The sequence below is a fragment of the Panicum hallii genome, chromosome 2, assembly GCF_002211085.1.
Source record: "Panicum hallii strain FIL2 chromosome 2, PHallii_v3.1, whole genome shotgun sequence".
NCBI classification, from domain to species: domain Eukaryota; kingdom Viridiplantae; phylum Streptophyta; class Magnoliopsida; order Poales; family Poaceae; genus Panicum; species Panicum hallii.
The window spans coordinates 53,890,908-53,908,452 of record NC_038043.1 but is presented as its reverse complement, the minus strand read 5'-3'; the positions used below and the strand labels follow the sequence as shown (position 1 = coordinate 53,908,452).

At 40.6% G+C, this 17,545-nt stretch overlaps 2 protein-coding genes across 5 annotated transcripts; one reads left to right on the top strand and one right to left on the bottom strand.

The window, feature by feature from the left end:
* The first annotated feature begins 243 nt into the window (after positions 1-243).
* Positions 244-3,811, top strand: LOC112880111 (golgin subfamily A member 4). 3 transcript variants are annotated; one of them, XM_025944599.1, is made up of 7 exons: positions 244-642; positions 1,374-1,448; positions 1,576-1,678; positions 1,767-2,374; positions 2,738-2,905; positions 3,089-3,209; positions 3,325-3,453. In XM_025944599.1, coding segments are annotated over exons 2-7 (1,077 nt in total). In that variant the 5' UTR covers positions 244-642; the 3' UTR covers positions 3,327-3,453. The 3 variants fall into 3 exon arrangements, with proteins under 3 accessions (XP_025800384.1, XP_025800382.1, XP_025800383.1); XM_025944597.1 differs by having other exon boundaries at positions 257-642; positions 3,089-3,199; positions 3,325-3,811; XM_025944598.1 differs by lacking the exon at positions 244-642 and adding an exon at positions 961-980 and having other exon boundaries at positions 3,089-3,199; positions 3,325-3,811.
* A 1,873-nt stretch (positions 3,812-5,684) lies between these two features.
* LOC112880108 (DNA annealing helicase and endonuclease ZRANB3) lies at positions 5,685-17,483 on the bottom strand. Of its 2 annotated transcripts, none has more exons than XM_025944592.1 (25): positions 16,672-17,483; positions 15,939-16,280; positions 15,489-15,621; positions 14,179-14,351; positions 13,759-13,832; positions 13,516-13,551; positions 13,323-13,413; positions 12,904-12,963; positions 12,103-12,322; positions 11,741-11,937; positions 11,288-11,389; positions 11,057-11,167; positions 10,784-10,849; positions 10,606-10,704; positions 10,023-10,110; positions 9,776-9,870; positions 9,537-9,668; positions 9,245-9,337; positions 8,335-8,643; positions 7,340-7,524; positions 7,143-7,245; positions 6,862-7,007; positions 6,609-6,688; positions 6,391-6,533; positions 5,685-6,038 (listed from the first exon to the last, which is right to left on the bottom strand). In XM_025944592.1, the coding sequence occupies exons 1-25, from the start codon at positions 17,101-17,103 to the stop codon at positions 5,922-5,924; spliced, it is 3,627 nt and encodes a 1,208-aa protein (XP_025800377.1). In that variant the 5' UTR covers positions 17,104-17,483; the 3' UTR covers positions 5,685-5,921. The 2 variants fall into 2 exon arrangements, with proteins under 2 accessions (XP_025800377.1, XP_025800378.1); XM_025944593.1 differs by having other exon boundaries at positions 9,776-9,828.
* Positions 17,484-17,545: the final 62 nt, after the last annotated feature.

The window sequence follows — 17,545 nt, the reverse complement described above, 5'->3', positions numbered from 1 at the left end:
CTCTCGATTTCAAGTCGAAGGTTAGTGGAGGATGACTAAAGTATAGGTTAATAGAGTAAGAGGATGACTAAAGTATAAGATTTCAGGCTAGGAGAGGTGAACTTTTATAAATTTATCGCAAAGAGACAGCACAATTTAACATGAAACAAATGCCAATTTGTCTCTAACCGTTGTGTGCTCTTTGAGTTTCATAATAAAGGGCGTGTGGGACGGTGGGATTAGGACCAACCATCATGGCAGGACATCGCATAGTTCGTAGACACGAGGAACTTGAAATCTGATTCCTACCCGCTTTTGCACTCACAACTGTCACTTTTCTATGCCCACCCTCCTTCCTGCATTTCTATCAGCAAAGGTCCATGTCCTCTGTCGCTCTCTCTCTCGGCCCTTTCCTTATCCCCGTGCTAACTACGATTAGGGCTTCAAATCGCGTTTAAGCGCTGCAAAATCACTGCCGGGGCGTCGTCCTGCTGTTGGATGCCACCTAGTGTCCCGCGCCGCCGCCAGTGCGTGTCCTCGGAGCCGCGCCGCCGCCAGAGCTCGTCCTCGGGGCCGCCTCACTCCGGCGATCGACGGAGACGGATACGGCCGGAGCCACCGCAGGCGGCGCTCGTGCGCTGCCTGCCGCCGGCATCGTAGCAGGTCAGCTCCCGAAACCCGCTGGCTTCCCCTATCTTTCCTCTTGGATTTTGCTCTCCATATTGCCAGGATCTGGTGAGATAATATTGCTTGGTTAGGGAACCAGTTAGCAACTGAAAAGGAGGATCTTTGTCAGGTAGACCTTTACAAGTTTAGATTTGGAACAATTGGGTGTTCTCAAGTTTGGGATATGCCTTCCTTGCATCTGCTGTTCCCAAAGTTCCTTGCTTTCTGAATGAGATGGTGAGCTTAGTACATTAAGCAGGAGAGCCTATGCCCGCCCATTTTTCAGCTGGGCGCTTACCAATTGCTGTGGCTGCGATGTAACTGCACCATGAAAGGTTAATTTGCTCGATTTCGTGAGAGGATTATCATCTGCTCTAGCTTCCTTTTTCTCTGTTTTCTTACAAAAAAAAGTCTAACGATATGCTGCTTCATACCTGCAATCTGTGATGCTTGTTTTGATCTGTTCTGGTCAATTTCTTGCTTCCTCTCTTAAATGAATGAGCAGCGCTCCTGCCTATTTTCAAAAAATAAAAACTTCCCTGACCACATTATTATATCGGCAGCTTCCAATCTGACAAAGGGTTGTAGAGTAGTGTAGCGTGTCCATTATATGCTCTAGTGACAATTTGTTCACCATGCATTATAACTTATATACTAGATGCACTTTTATCTTAGCCATGGCATTTGCGTGTATAATTCTCAATGGCTTGCGATTTTTGCTGCTGCAGATGTCTAGTAGCTCCAACGGTCACTATCCTGCTAATGGTGCAAAAGTTCTTCATATGAGAGATAGGAATAAAGAGGTACCCATGATCCTATAGTTCCTGTAATATTTTAGGGTGTTTCACATATGAATAATGCAAGAAAAGGTAAAATTGTGTCATTAATTTGTTAAACCGTCTTATTGAGTTCATAATATTGTTAATGCAGAAAGTACAGCTCGACAGAAATGCAGCTTCTAGGGCCTGTCAGAAGGACAGGCAATATATTGAGAAATTGGAAACAGAACTGATGAACTGCTATCAGGAAATTGGTATGCCCTAATAATTCTTATGTTTCTCATTGACCTGCCTACCGTGTATCGAGTTACTTCTAGCAGTCTTCGCTGACTGCAAATGCAGACTATTTGCAGGATCAGTTAAATATACGGAATGTTGAAGCAAACATCATGGGTGAGCATATTCACAGCCTTGAACTGAAGCTGACTGAACTTGAAAAGTTCCCGGAAAAAGTGAGAGTTATGGACAATGAGCTGATGCGATCTGATTCTCAGTGCTGGCTTCTGATGGAAGAAGTCAGATGTAAAGAAGAGGAGTTGCAAAAGGCATCCTCACAGATAGAGAAGCTTGAAAGTACAGTTTTAGATTCACAATGCGAAATTGAGAGCTTGAAACTTGATTTAACTAATCTTGAGCAGAGACTATTTGATGCTGAGAGCTTTGCCCAACATGCCGCTGAGCAGAAAGCTCGGTTCGACAAACTATTCGGAGAACATGAGCTCCAGCTACATGAAGCACAAAAAACTATCGATCAACTTATACTGGAGAATAAGCAATTGAAGGAGTTGTCGCCTGTAAAAGGTCCTAAACAATCCCCTTCTACATCTGAGGAGCAACTTGACAAACCATTGGAGAATGGTGGTCATGCAGAATATGAAAGTGATAATTTGATTCTTGAAAGGATGGCAAAACAAAATGAAGAATCTGAACTTCTAATTGAGCAGCTCAAGGTAATAGTTTGTTTACTGCATGTACTTAAGAGTTTGATATTAGCTCTTAATTTTGGGAAGTGCCATCCTGCCATCCTTGCTCCCAAACATGTTCCAGAAATAAATTCTTGTCAACACATTTTGCTACAGTGCATGACTTACATTCAAACCTGGATAAACTGAACTAGCTATCTATTTTTCGGGTTCTTACTTGAGTACAGTTTTCACTTTTTTTTCCAGAAATAAATTATTCTTAACACAATTTGCTGTCGTGCACGACTTACATTCAAACCTGGATAAACTGAACTAGCTATCTATTTTTCTGGTTCTTACTTGAATATGTTTTCCCTTTTCTTTTAAATCAAGCATTTTTCTGTTTGTTAGGAAGAGCTTCGAGAACAAAAGTTAAAGGCAAAAGAGGATGCTGAAGATCTCACCCAAGAAATGGCTGAGCTAAGATACCAGATAACAGGCATGCTTGACGAAGAATACAAGCGTCGATCTTGTATTGAACAGGCAGCTATTCAACATATTCAGGAGCTGGAGACTCAGGTAGTGATTAGAAAAATTTCCACTGTTTAATTGCACCTGCAAATATAGCTGCAGATGTTACTGAATTTTTTTATCCTGTTATTTCATACTTTAATTTGACGACGTCACTAGGTCTTGTTATGTTAACGACTTCCTTGTCCGGTTTCTCTTACATTTCTGTTCTTCTCATGATGTTTCAAACAGGTCTCCAAAGAGAAGACAAAATTGAGTGGGGCACTTAGGCGATTGCAGGAATCATGTGAATTAGCTCACAAACAAGCTATGGAGATTAAGAAGTTGAAGGATTCTTTAGAGGTATGGGCATGTAGGTGAATGTGATACTTGACATCTGAGATGAATACTCTTTACAGTATTCTCCATACTTGAGATTGGCCATTCATCCTGCTACTGATAAGCACTCGCATGTGTATTCACTGTAGAGGTTTAACTCCGCCGTGAACCTGGGGACAGTTTGCAAGTCTTGCTCTTGCGGGTTCTGTGCAATGTTAATAGAGTTGTCTAATTGCTCGATTGAAGGGCCATCGGATGCCAGATCTCCCAAATCCAACCACATTGATGAGTTACAGAACCAAGCGCTAATAGAGTGGCATCCTGATGAAGCTTCAGATGGTGACGGTGGGTAGGAACTAGGAAGTTAGATCGCGCAATAGCATCATGTACATTTGAGTGAGCGATGACCAATTGTTGTAGATAATTCTTTGGGTTCGACATTGCTGCCCGTAAATGCATATGTATTTTGTTACCTTAGCTGTTCGATTTCCCATAGTAAGCTTCCAGCCTTCCGACGGGAGTTAAGCTCCACTGCTGATTAATAAAACATTCATCCTACGGACGGCATGGCTACCGGTTGGGAACGCTCTTACAAACGGCTTATTAATGGTGGTTGTACATGCTCTTTTTTTACTAGTCGTACATGCTCATAGTTTAGAGGGGAAATGACATTAGGTGCCCTATTTATTATAGTTGTAGTTGCTATTTTCAAAGGTCATGCCGCCTGAGTAATTGGTTGGGAGTAATTACCGCATTCTTATTCAATGCACTAATATTAGCTTTATTGGACATTTTTTGAATGCAAATGCAAAAGTATCGCTCCTTTGCGGGACGAATATTGTACATTTTAGAACAATCATGAAGATTTTTTTTTTGACATACACATCCGGAAGTAGTTCTCATGCTCGAGAGTCATTTGAACTTTATTTTTTTATATAAATGCAACTATTTTTTTCTGCCTCCTCTGTTCTCAGTCGTGAGGGTTTGTACTAAAGAATACATGGACCTAGAGTTGGTAAGGAGAGGTGGATAGGAGGGGACGTGGCAGGATGGAACCTGCGGGGAATGGGAAGGGGGAAATCCGGAGGAGGTGCGCGATTGCGTTGCCGACAACGACGGCGCCGGGGCCGGACGGGAAGCCGATCAGTCGCGGCGAGATGCCTATGGCTTTGCCTGTTTCAGGGGGTTTTATGTGAAAAGCTGGATTGCGATAATAGTCGCGATCCGATTTAGGGGCTATATAAAAAATAGTGGGGGTTATAAATAAATATTCGGATAGCGATCAATGGTCGCTATCCCATTGAGGGGTCTATATGCAAAATAGTTGGAGGTTATAGGTAAATAATCACAATCCAATTTAGATTTTTCTTGTAAAATATCAGGCCAGTTTAGGGTGTTCTCTGAAATATTACATCGCCGCGCCGCCATCCTCCATGGCCGCTCCGAGCTCATCGTACCCGAGAACATGCCTCCTTGGCTGACCGGGCTGCGTCCACTTGATGTACCTCCGTCCAGACATCCCGAAACACGCCCGCATTGGAGAGAGAAGCGGGATGGGGCGAGAGAGATGCAGGCGCGCGGCGGCCACCACAACGCGAGGTCCAGTCCGGACGCTGCAATCACAGGGCTGTTCCCAACGCTAATGGCGTAGCTCGGCCGCAGGAGCTGACAATAGCGTGCACCTGCTGGGGCCGGCCGTGGCTGGGACGGCGGTGGCGATCGACATCGGCGGATAGGGGATGGGGAGCGGCGCGTTGAGAGTCCCGCCATCTCCGGCTGGCAGGCGGCCACAGTTGCCATCGGCGCGCGGTGGCGACCACGAGTTGCTTACTGCGCTATTGCAGGAACGGAGGGGATGATATCTGATGGAGCATAGTGTAACACTGGGCTCCGGCCCCCCTAATTTGGTAAAATTACTGAAGATTTAACAGTATATCTATAGCTATGATCCTCCGGTCTTTTTAAACACCATCTTATTTATGCCGCCGCCGTCGGCCCGTCGCCATCACATCTAGACGTTGACCGTGTAATGTAAACGGCGTACAGATTCAAAGGAGACCTGGTGAACATACGCTTGATCGGAGATCCTGGTGTTGCAAAGATTCAATTTCTGAAGCATATAACATCAGTGTTGCCACTGGATGTGGTGTTGTTAGTCTCACCTCACTACCATCAGTGTTCCAGGAACAGTACTACTATGCTAACTAAATTACGGGCAAAGTCAAGTGCAGATATTTACCACCTCAGATTCAGGCAGAGACTTTGATCTTCTTGAGCACCAATGGAAATCATTCTAGAATCTTTTCCTCTGATAAAACCAAAAGGCATAGCAGCAGTTAAGCATTATTGTGGTTACCCTAACAAAGCTATGATTATGAAGCTTTGTCAAAGTGGGCATCAAAATCCAAATTGTCAAGATCTTTAGGTTGCCTGATTATTTTAAAGCAAGAGGCTGCTTCCTGATGTAACTTTACTTATACCAGCATCTGAAGTCAGATTGCACACGGGCAAAAAGAAAAGTGTTGAATCCATTAACCTGTTGAAACTGCTACTAATTTGAGCAATATTCTTCACTTGACAACAAAGTCCTTACTAAAGATGGCAACAGATTGTAGTCGACTGAAATACATACAAAAGCACAACACATGCCAAGTTACATTGGACATACATTCACAAAAAGGGGCGAAGTAACTGGCCTGCACCCTTTGCAAAGAATTGACCTAGGAACATGAAAAATACCAACCCCCTATTCTGCAACTATTTCGTGAGCATTGCCAGTGACCCCACCTCCTATGGAGTAGGCACTGCCAGGGACGGTAACCAGCAAAAAGCTATCATCTATTTCTTCTGTTGCCTCACTTGCCTACAGTGACAAAGAGAATAAACAAAGACAAGAAATCCTGTCAGCACTTTAGAGTATCAGCGGAATAGCTATTGTTCATTTTTGAACTAGTAAACAATTTTCTCAATCGCGCTACTGAGCATTAAAAGTATTATCTATAAAAAAAATTACCTCTCTCGTGCTATAGGAAATGGAATTGCAGAAGCTAATGTAGGAGAAATACAAACACATGGGGGGCATCAAAAGATGATAAGTCGAACATAGCTGTTTCACTTTTAAGAGAAGAACTTGCTCACAGGAAATGTGCTTCTTTCAATTTGCAAAAAAGTAAAAATAAAATTTAAAGATGACTGAAACCCAGATGAATACTAACTTTATCCTTTTGTTGATTCAAGGTGTTTTTCAGGTGCTCTTTAGCCTTCTTTCTTATTTCCTTTAGTTCCTTGTGCTGAGCTCTTGTGACCTCATAATGACAAGCCACACATAGTGTTCTCATGTTCTCAAGTTTACATTCCCCTGACAAAATCAGAAAATATTATCATGCTGTGCAAGTGTCAACTGCACAAAATCTTGTGCACATATAAACCATACCTCCTCCTTTATAAACAGGTATTATGTGATCTGCATGCCAAGCATTTCCATCAGTTGGCTCGCGGACAAGCTTATCCAGCCTGTGTATTAAAGCAGGGCATCAGCATCAAACCAACATATATTAACACTGATAATTATCCACATCTGATAATATTTAGTGTGGTCAAATTATAGTACACTGATAACCCCATGGATACATGCAAAAGGGTTAATGAAACATTGTAGAAGCATGATATCAATGTGCAGAACTTACAGTTTCTTTCTACTTGCAATATTTGGAGCAGCCTTTTGGATGTATTCTTCTCGCTTTTCCATGGGCAAGGGCTTAATGTGTTTAACAAGCTTGCAACAATCAAGCTTGCACTGGGAACACTTACCACGCTCTAATTGAAACAGTGCCTACAGATTATTTAACAAGAAGTATATGATATAACTTGCAACTTCCCTTGATTTCATATAACAGAACATTAGCCCTGACTATTCAATGACACCGTCAGATTTTGTTCATATACACGGATAATCAATAAGACTCACCTGCCGCAGGGCCCTGCCACTGGTTCTTAACCTGTATTCCTGGAAACAAGCCAGACCACAGAATAAATCTTCAAAATATTCTGGTGACTTTGCAAGCTTTCCACTGAACAAGTACAACAAAAATATTATGAGAAAATGTGATTTGTTTATAATAAAAAACATGATTTACATATGAAGACAAGTTAAGGAGTCATTACTTGCAGAGTCCTTGACAAAGTTTGCACAGAGGTTCACCATCAATAGTCCAGCCTTGAGAGTACTGTCTCTCTTTAGTGGTGCCATTACGCAACACCACCTGTCTCCATTCTGCATTTTCTGGCAAAGGATTACTGACATCATTCAATGGTGTGGCACGCCTCTTACTTCCCCCTTTAAGTAATCCCTAAGAAAGCAGACCAGAACAGGAGAAAGAGAGACATTCATCAAGCTGAAGAAAACCAAAATAAGTACTTGTGCATTTCATTGCCAGGCTCTAAAAATAGGTACATGGTATTAGTTCACAGTTGACCAACCAACTGTTAGTATTTGGCCTAACAGGGCAATTATAAGGTGGCATGCATGGGATGCTGCTCCTTGTATAGGTCAAGTAGATCTGTATTTAGAACAACGACTCAGCGTTCGTGCTTTGGACATAATGAGCTTTCAGTGTGTACACCAAAACTACCAACATTTCGGTAGGAGGTAAAAAGGTAAACTCAACTATAATGTGCAAAATCAGCAATACTTAAACAGCACTAAATGCTAATTAAGGTATGGGCAGCTGTAGCATGCTATCAGAATTCTTCCTGTATGAATTCTGACATAGGTAGCTTGATCTTAATAACACCATCAACTGACATAGGTAGGTATAAACAATTATGATTCATGCTCAAATATGCCATGCTGCAGAATAAAGATAGTCAGACAGTTGGTGTATCCAAAAGATAGTATTAGTTTTGATTGCCAGAAGAAAGCAGATTTTTTGTGATTGTAATCACTTGAAGATGTTTTTTTTTAAAAAAAATCATGATGTTGTAATATCCTTGAGTTTATCCCCATAGACTTGTATCATTGTGCAAAAATATATAGCATAAAGATATGTTGAATTTCTTTAGAAAAAAGAAACATAACTGCTTTTGAACATATCGTGTTCATAAGAAATGCTGGACTGATCCTGTAAAGAGAAGAATCAAATGAAGAAAAAGGCACAAACTTGTGTGCTATGGTTGATGCTGTCTTTCAGAAAACACAACTCAAGGCTTAAGGGAAGTTGTAATGGCTTTCCAAGCAGTCTACTCTGATCAATTGGTCTTAGTGCCAACCACTCTTTGATGAATGCCTTGAACACATTGCAAAAAGCAGGAATCTTTTTCAAGAGCAGAGTTCTTGATTTAACATCACTGGAAGAACATGAAGGTGAATTCAATTCTTCTGGTAGAAAATTTTCAAAAAGTGGCTTGGGTCTTGAATCATGCCCTGGAACACAACTGTACAAGTGGATTCGGCCTGTATGCCGGCTAACCTGCAAAAGATGATGACACTTTAGAGGAATTTATAGAAGAAACTGTCAATTTACACCCCTTAACTCTTCCCTGGGTCTATATCTCATATCCCCCAACTATGAAACAACATGCTTTACACTATCAAGAAAGGTCAAAAGTCACCCTTCTCAACCTAAACCACTGTGATTTTGGCACATTGGGCATCTACATGTCCAAGTTTCATTGACATGGCATCTGCACACATGCATAGTTAGCAACAGAGGGGTTCCCCACACCCTCCTCCTTAAATAACTTTTTATCTCCATTTTTGTTCTCCCTTCATTCCCATTCCCACATCAATATCCAAGAAGAAAACAAATCGAACATTGTTTTTTTCTTCTCCCAAATACAACAGCTACAAATCCTTTTAGTCTCAAGCAAGTTGGGGTAGGCTAGCTGAACCCCAACATGAGCCACCAACAAGGTTGTTTTTCTTTTCCAAATACCAATTCAGATCTGCACTACCCCTGCCAGTTGGACTATAGAATATCCTAACATGTGGGGTCAATAGACATTAATCATAATGCATAGCATAAGTCATAATAACAGCATAGAAATTAGCAGGTCATAGAGTGATTTAACCTCAAAACGCAGAGACTCCACTTGAATTGGAAAATCTGAAACAGGTGCAGTCTGGCTTAAGGTCCCAGAATTTCCAGAAAGCCTCCTACGAGCCTATCATTTTTGAAGTGATTTAGATCGTCATATAAATGTCATATAATTTTTAAAAAGCAAGGCAAGTTTGATAGTTAAGTCTAGTAGCTCTATTAGCTTTTATTCCTTTACCCCTTTGGCTATATATGTACCTAAACCTGCCTACTGGCTTTGGGTTGAGAGAGAAATAGATTTTATTTGGGCTAACAAAGTTTATTACCTTCATTGATTTACAACTTGATATTGCAGTGCAAAAGGCTGCAGCTGGCGAAAGAGAAACATCAATGCAAGATCTATCTTCAAGTACTGTTGGAGTTGGATTATTTTTCAAGGATGTGCCAAGGCTTTCATCCTAATAAGGAAACAAGCACATGAAGAATCATTTGTCAATCAATCAGAAATAATACGCAGCGAGTAGTAAGCAGTTCTCAAATGTTGAATGGAGCGTCTCCTTTTTACCTCAAATTCAAGAGGAATTGTCCTAATAGTGAAATCTGAGTCAAGTTCCAAATCTTTGATGCCAGGAAAACATTCAAAAGACATATCATCACTTTCTGAAAGGTATTTGGTCCATGGGTTAAGTCTGATGAACCTCAAACAACTCAGCATTTATTTTAGAAAATAAGATAATTATTGACATGGGTTCAGATATTTCTTTTTTGACAGCATGCATTTCTTGGTTAGTAGTTTTCCAAATATTTTTTACCTGTATTATGATTCTCCAAAGGATGAAGTTTGCATTCTACTTTCTCCTCAGCGTTCCTGATTTCCTCAAGATGGCACACTTGATCAACCTTCCAAAGAAAGAATGAAGACTAAATAAAAGAGGAATGGTCCTTTCAACCTTCTGGTTCCCTCTCAAACAACTGATATGAACAGTGATCTAGATAGCCAGTTGTCAGCTGGGAAAGGTACATTGAGCAGGACATCAAACTATCCTCAACAAATTCAAAAACTTCAGAGGTGCACTGGCATCTAAATTTCATTATTGCAATGTTATTTGGCCAAGGGTAAGGTAAGCAGATGTGCCTTTCCCCAACCCCTAATAAAAAAAAAGCAGTAGCAGCAGCTGCTGCTGCCAATATTCCAATTAGTGCACTCTATCAGTTTTTTTAAGGTACTGAATGTTGCCTGTTATATATCCCAGATTAACTAAAAATAACTGGCTACAGACTACATGCTCAAGACAGCCCCTCCCAATCTCCCAAAACAATAGTATAGCATAGAAAATTTACGAATGATAAAACTTCAGAACTTTGTTGAAAACAGCTACTTAATATTTAACCTACCTCGATCTCTCTTATAGCATCTTTTTTCCCATTCATCAAAGATGAGACACGGAACAGACTCTGATTTAACTGGAGCCAGTGTGATTCATCCGATGTGTTCTGCAAGACCAAAATTATTCTTTTCACAGTTGCAGTGAAAAGTTACAGGATAAATTGCAAGGGAAAACAAAGAACTAACCTTTGCACAGAATATATATATGTTGACCGCATTTGTTTGGCCACGTCTATGAGCTCTATCCTCGGCCTAATATCAGCAGAGTGAAATTTTTCTCAGCATCTTAATCCACATGTGTGCACACACATAAAAATCATGATCAGGTTGACATTTCAATTCTAACTCTACCAGGATAACTGTGAACATAACTAAATATTCTTACTTCTCTTTGGCTGCATTCTGTAATGGTCAAAAAGAAATTGTAACAGAAAAGAGCGGAAAAAAAAGGCTAAGGACCTGAAGCAATTCCGAAGCTGATTTTGGGAGCTCCACGAAAACAACATTCTGAGCAGATGAGAAGTCTAAGCCAACACCGCCAGCCGTAATTCCAATTATTACAACCTTCACCTTTTTTGTAAAGAAAACAAGTCAATAGTGGATAAACATTAAACCAAATTGGAAGCTATTAGATACATGGACTAGGAAAAGTGACGAAAATGCAACAAAAATGAAGGGGGAGGGGCAAACCTCTGGATCCAAACGGAAAGAATCAACAGCTTCTTTCCTTTCCCTTTGAAGTGTGCTTCCATCAATGCGAACAAACTTGATCCCATTCTCAGAGACAAACACCTATGTGAAAACAGTCTAAACTATGAAATTGCCACATCCTGGATTCCGGGTAGCCATGAAACTCGATGATACTGTTCAATATGATTTTTTAATCTGAATAGTATGTAAGCATGAGTGCAATGATTCTCAATTGTTGTTGAGAAGTACTGAAGCTGAAAAACTATGAAAAGTAAACAAACATCACAATTTTGATTGAAGCCTTTGTTCCCAGTCCACAATGCTATCATCTATTATATGAATGGGATCGAATATCATTCATATTGAGAGTGAAAATCTATCCTTGAGTGAGGTCAAATTTCCTAATAGCATGATGACAGATAAAGCATATAAGAGAAACATGAAATGATTTACCTGTATTCCATCTAGAACCTTTAAATGATGCGCAAATATTATTGTTTTCTGGCAACTAGACTGGGGATCCAGGTTGTGGTTAGCACCCAATCCATTCATGATGAAATGATTTGAGAACCATTCGCTGAACCCAGATAATTTTGCAATGCCAATCTCTTGTGGGGTTAGATGCCTTGGTGATTTCTTGCAACCGTCATCTGACCACAAAAATAAAGATAACCTTAGTTTATGCAGAGCTACCAGAACAATCACACTAGTCGTGAATGCTGAAGAGAGAGAATTACAAGGCGGTCATATTATCACGATCGAGGCATTGACGTATGTATGAAAACTCCTGTTAGCACTTAGCACCATGAAGTTACCTTCTTCATCTTTTGTATTTTCATCATCACTGATTTTGCTTTCATCATTGCTTTTGCTGGGCAAGTCGACTGCTAGAGTTCCATTACAGCTGATAGAGTTTATATCTTTGATTGATGAAGATGTGGCTGTCCTGATATCTGGTGCCTTTAGCTTCAACCAAATAATCTGTCGCCGCTTGGGGGGCAGTTCATTCAACAAGTGTTCTTTCAGTCGCCTAATCTACAACATTGAAGCAGTAAAGCAGTTAAGTTTAGCTATTAGGGGAGCTGATGTCAATAAACAATCAAATTTCAACACAAAAAATTATGCAGTTGCATGGCTTGTGACCAAACAATCCAAAAGTCTGATTTATAAAGAGATGAAGCTATCAGTTTCTAATAATGTGCTTGCTTTTATTAAAGACTATAGAATAGTAGTAGAACCTTTGTCAGAATATTTACCGAACAGTACATACTTCTCTGCAATTGCCTTTGAACCCATATAGAAAAGTCTAAAATGCAGAGGGTACACTCATAAATAACAAACTAAGAATTGCACTGAAAATAAATAATGTGCCTTATCCCTTCCATGCCATCGAAAAATATAAGTTCCCTTCTCTGGCGTTAATTTTAATTGTGGATGCCGTACATGCCACTACCGTTATATTTGTCTTCGAACTCCCAACTGTACCTCTGGATATTGTCAGGTTTTTATATATTGCCCATTTTACATCATATAGCACCAAACAGTATGGATAAAACTGCCACAATGGAGCAAAGCAATGCATTCAAGCTTAAGTAGCTAAAAGAGCAAGAACAAACCATGACTGTTTGACTGAGCAAAACATTTAACTCTGTCAACCGCGTACCCTTAGAGTAGTCCTGCATATAAGACAAATTACATATTTGAATGACATAAAAATATTCTATAAAGATACTAGTTGCAAATTGACATTCTCTTTCATAGTATATAATCTACAACACCTGCTCTATTGGGCTTTAATTTTGTAAAACCCTACAATTCTTAGTTCATTAGTAGAGCTCCAGGTGTTTCTTTACAGGGGGAAACTAACTGTAAAAAACATTTTTTTTCACGCACTATTTCACGATTTGCTATCTTTATGTTCCACATGCAGAGCACAGATTTTAGCCCACATAGCAAAAAACAACTCTGCAATCCAGAGGAGCCAGGAATAGAACTAGTAACAGTGATCCATATTGACAAACTGGCAATTGCATACCTTAGATAATTTTCCCTGATAACTTCGAGCAGCTTGCAGTGAGCAATATTTCTTCGCATAATCAAATTTATTATTGCCAAGCATATTGGGCCTGAACGCAGTGGCACAGGGTGATCAACAACAATATTGCGACAGGAAAATGGAAATAGCTTCATATGACCCATACAGTAAGATCCCATTTTCTTTTACTTACCATAACATGTTTATCTGGTGGTAGATATCAAAAGGTCTATTATCACCTAGGAGAAAATAATTAGTAAGTCACAATTAACTATTTAAAAAATATATTCAAGTACAGCAACATATAGTGAAATGGAGTAGCAAATTTTCTGGATCTCAGTTTATCACAACCGACTGCTTCGAGTAGAAATCATTGAGATAAATCATGCTACAGAGCAGAAGGAACTCTAAGAGGAGTTTGGTGGATCTTTACAACCTTGACAGAGAGGGTGTCCCGGAGAGCAATACGATACGATCAATTTTTGAAGCTAGATGCAGCACAGCTTTTGTCTATCACAAGACAAGCGAGTCAGTACAAGAGGGATGAATATTCATATATCATAATAGTAATATGAAAAGCTCAATGAATCAGATGTTGTACTAGTTCCTTTTTCAATAGAAGCACATAAGCATATGGATAATCAAGTTGAATGATGAAGAAAAGTGGAAATACACTAAATCAGCTCAAAGCCCATTTTGCTAAAAGGAAAATAAGCCTAAAAAGTTATGATCTCCGATAGAAATAATAACAGGATGTGTCAAATAATAACGAACTAAATCTTGCGCATAGACTGGGGCATCCAAGAGTTGTATGCTTTTACTGAAACATGACATTGTTTCCTGATAATATCAATACCTCATATTTTTCTTCTTTCTTCGTGCAGCGTATATTGTGTGATTCATCAACTATCATCAGTGCCCACGTTCTATTCGCCATACTTTCCCTAAGGCGACTTAGCATCTGGTATGAAATAATCACTGCCCTTGGAGTAGCACTTAGATGTTCAAGACTGTCTTGACGACCAAATACTGAAAATAAAAAAATAAAAACAGATATAATTTAAACATTCAAAAACGTGGTCTTATACAAATGAGGAAACATTAGGTGCGCAATAGTATATTGGTGAACAACTGAACACTTGCACAAACCATACTTTGGAATTTGGATCCAATCTGAATGGTTTAAGTTGAAGGTGGGAGTTCTCTCATCTCTCTTGGGCCGACTTAGGCCCAACTGGTTTAAGTAAAACGTGAACATGGGGATCAAAGTGATCAGATTGAATTTGTGCTTCCTCTATTCAAAATTAGGTATATTACAGAACTGGAAATAAAGGTCAAATGAATATATTCAGAACTGGAGGGCTAATCACACGAGGGACAAGTTATAGGATATTAGCCATATTTTGTAAAACAGTGGTCTTCAATAATACTAGCAAAATGCACGGCACAAGTACAACATGTTCTAATCTTATATTTGAAAATATTCTATGTGTAACAAACACATGTAATTTACACTTCAAGAACCAAGACTTGAACATATGAGCTATGTTATCGATTAGCTTACCTTGCGACTCAATATCACATCTTTTGGTCAAGAAAAGCATATACGTATAAGCTAATCTATCATAGTGCTGCTTCAATCTCATGTGAGTTTATGTTCAGAACTAGCTAAACTCATGAAAATGTTCAAATGCTAGCTTATGCTTAAGTTCCTTCAAATCCCAAAACCAATTCAAACTGAAGAAAAAAATTGACCTAGATAGATCAAGCTGCCACTAGGTATCAGACATATGATTAGTCTCATCTTGCTGCTTCACAGGGATATAACATTTCAACCAACTGTTGAAATCCAAATTTCAGCATTTTTTTACATGATGAACACAAAAGGTAAGATTGATACAATATAGTGCAGGATTCCAGGCTTTATTAGATGACAAGGTACGTGTTCATGAGTTTGATAACAAGAAAAATGCAAACAAAAAGCATATACTCCTTAGTTCAGCTTGAATCACAAGCAAGTGAAGAACCTGGAGGGTAACAATACAGAATGTGTGATCAGACAAGATTGGTACTTCACAATTATGAGGAAAATATGATTTGTACAATTTACAAACAAGTGCAACAAATACCAGTTTTCACATCAACAAAAGCAAAGATTTTCTGTACCAAGATGAATATCTTTTGGCATAAATGAAGGATCCCAACGCTCCAATTCCTCTGCCCAAGTATAACGCAATACGGCTGGACACACTATTAATATAGAACCCTCATCCTTGAAGCAGCATGCTATTGCAATTGCCTGCATTAAAATGCATGAGAATTTACTCCCTCTCTCCCTCGCTCACAAGTCACTATAAGCAAAATGGCAAGCTTATTTATATTGGCAGGTTTATTCATATTTTTAAAAGCAAGTCCTAATATTTGACAAAAAATAATTACTACAATTAGTGCTGCAAACTTTTCATATCAGTGTGCTCCATACTAACTTGCCAGGCAGTAGGATTTCGTTGCCTGTGAAACACAACAATATTCTATGCATACACAAGTATATCCCCAAGTTTTCATACACAAAACAGCAAGAATTGCAGTATGCAAGCACTCATGCCATATGCTCACCTGGAGAGTCTTGCCAAGCCCCATCTCATCTGCGATTAGGCAGCGTCCCCGCCTTCGAAGCCCAAATCTCACGCCTTCAAGTTGGAAGGGTAAAAGAGCATCTTTTACTTGCTGTGGCAGCTTCTTAAGAAGCTCGTCTACTTCTTTATCAGAAGCCCATTTTTGGCTAGCCAACATAGGGATATTCTGAATAAGTCTCTTTGTGTTATAAGGTATATCTTCCACAACAGCTCCAGGCAATTTCTTCAGCCATTTCAACACCACATCATAGTCCACGAGCTTAAATACAGGTCGAAGGTGACCACTTTGACTTTGTGACTGTGTTGCAGAGTATTGTTCAACCTAAAAGTACCAACATTAAAAGGAAAATCAGTTCCAATTTATACCAAAATCTTTATTTCACGAAGAGAAAGATAAAAATATCAGAAATATAGCATATGAACATGTCCCCTACTTTTCCTTTCTTTTAATGTTATATCCATTTAAAAATTCCAAGAACGGTCCAGAAAAATGTGATCAAAGAGCAGCTATTTAGCAAGTAGATGTCCACGAATTTTTCAAACTGGTGCTAAGAAACACGAAAATCACCAGAATCTCGAAAACAAGTGCATAATCGTATCCAAGAAAAAAAAAGATTTCGGGAGTAGCTCATCAGTTGTACATCCTGATCAAAGAAGAAACCAGAATAAGACGTCTAATGCCTATGTCAGGCAAGAACCGCTGCGAACCGTACCGAAGCCGCAGAGAGGCAGTCCTGGACGGCGCCGAGGCAGTCGGCCTCCCCAGGGTAGGCCTTGCCTTCCGCTGGCCCCACCGCCACCAAGAACTCGTGGGGGCTGCACACCTCAAGAGCCACCTTGAACCCTACCGGCGGCTGAGGCGGAGTCGGCGGCGGCGGTGGTGGAGAAGGACGCGGGGGCAGCAGTGCAGATCCATGCTGGGGCGCGGGCGGGGCGATTCTTGGGCACTTGGAGAGCCTCCATTCGGCGGCGGCGGCGTAGGCTGGGAATGTGGGCGTGCCGGAGGCGGGGAAGGCGGTGGTGTAGGAGGTAGAGGCGGTGGCAGCCGCCGCGGCGGCCGCGGCTTCGGCAAAACGCTTGCGCTTCTCGAGGGCCGCGAGGCGATTTGCCTCGGCGCGGCGCCGCTGCTCCTCTGTGATCCCCATGGGCTAAGCCGCTACGCCCACGGCTACACAAGGGTTGGAGCCGATCGGGGAATGAGGAGCGGGAGGGCGGGCGGTTGGGAGGAAGAGGGCGGGAGGGGAGGGGATGGGGAGAGACTAGAGAGACGACTGGAGCGGGGGGGAGAGAGAAGAGGGCATATGTTGGGCTGAGCCATTTCTCATATATGTTAGTCCTAGTCTGAGCCCATTCTGTAAATACGCTGGGTTGGGCCTATTTTGTAGACATATAAGAGCCCGTTCTCTCAATTATTCATTCATTCATTTCCGCAAACTTCTCCGTTAGAGTTTCGCAAAAAACTTCTCCACTTGAGGATACGGCCGCCTTTGCTAGATTCATCAGCGGTTGTTTGAGCTCTCGTCGCTGCTCTAGTCAGAACGATTGCCTGATTGGACATCCATGATTTTTGCCCCCTTGCAATCCAAA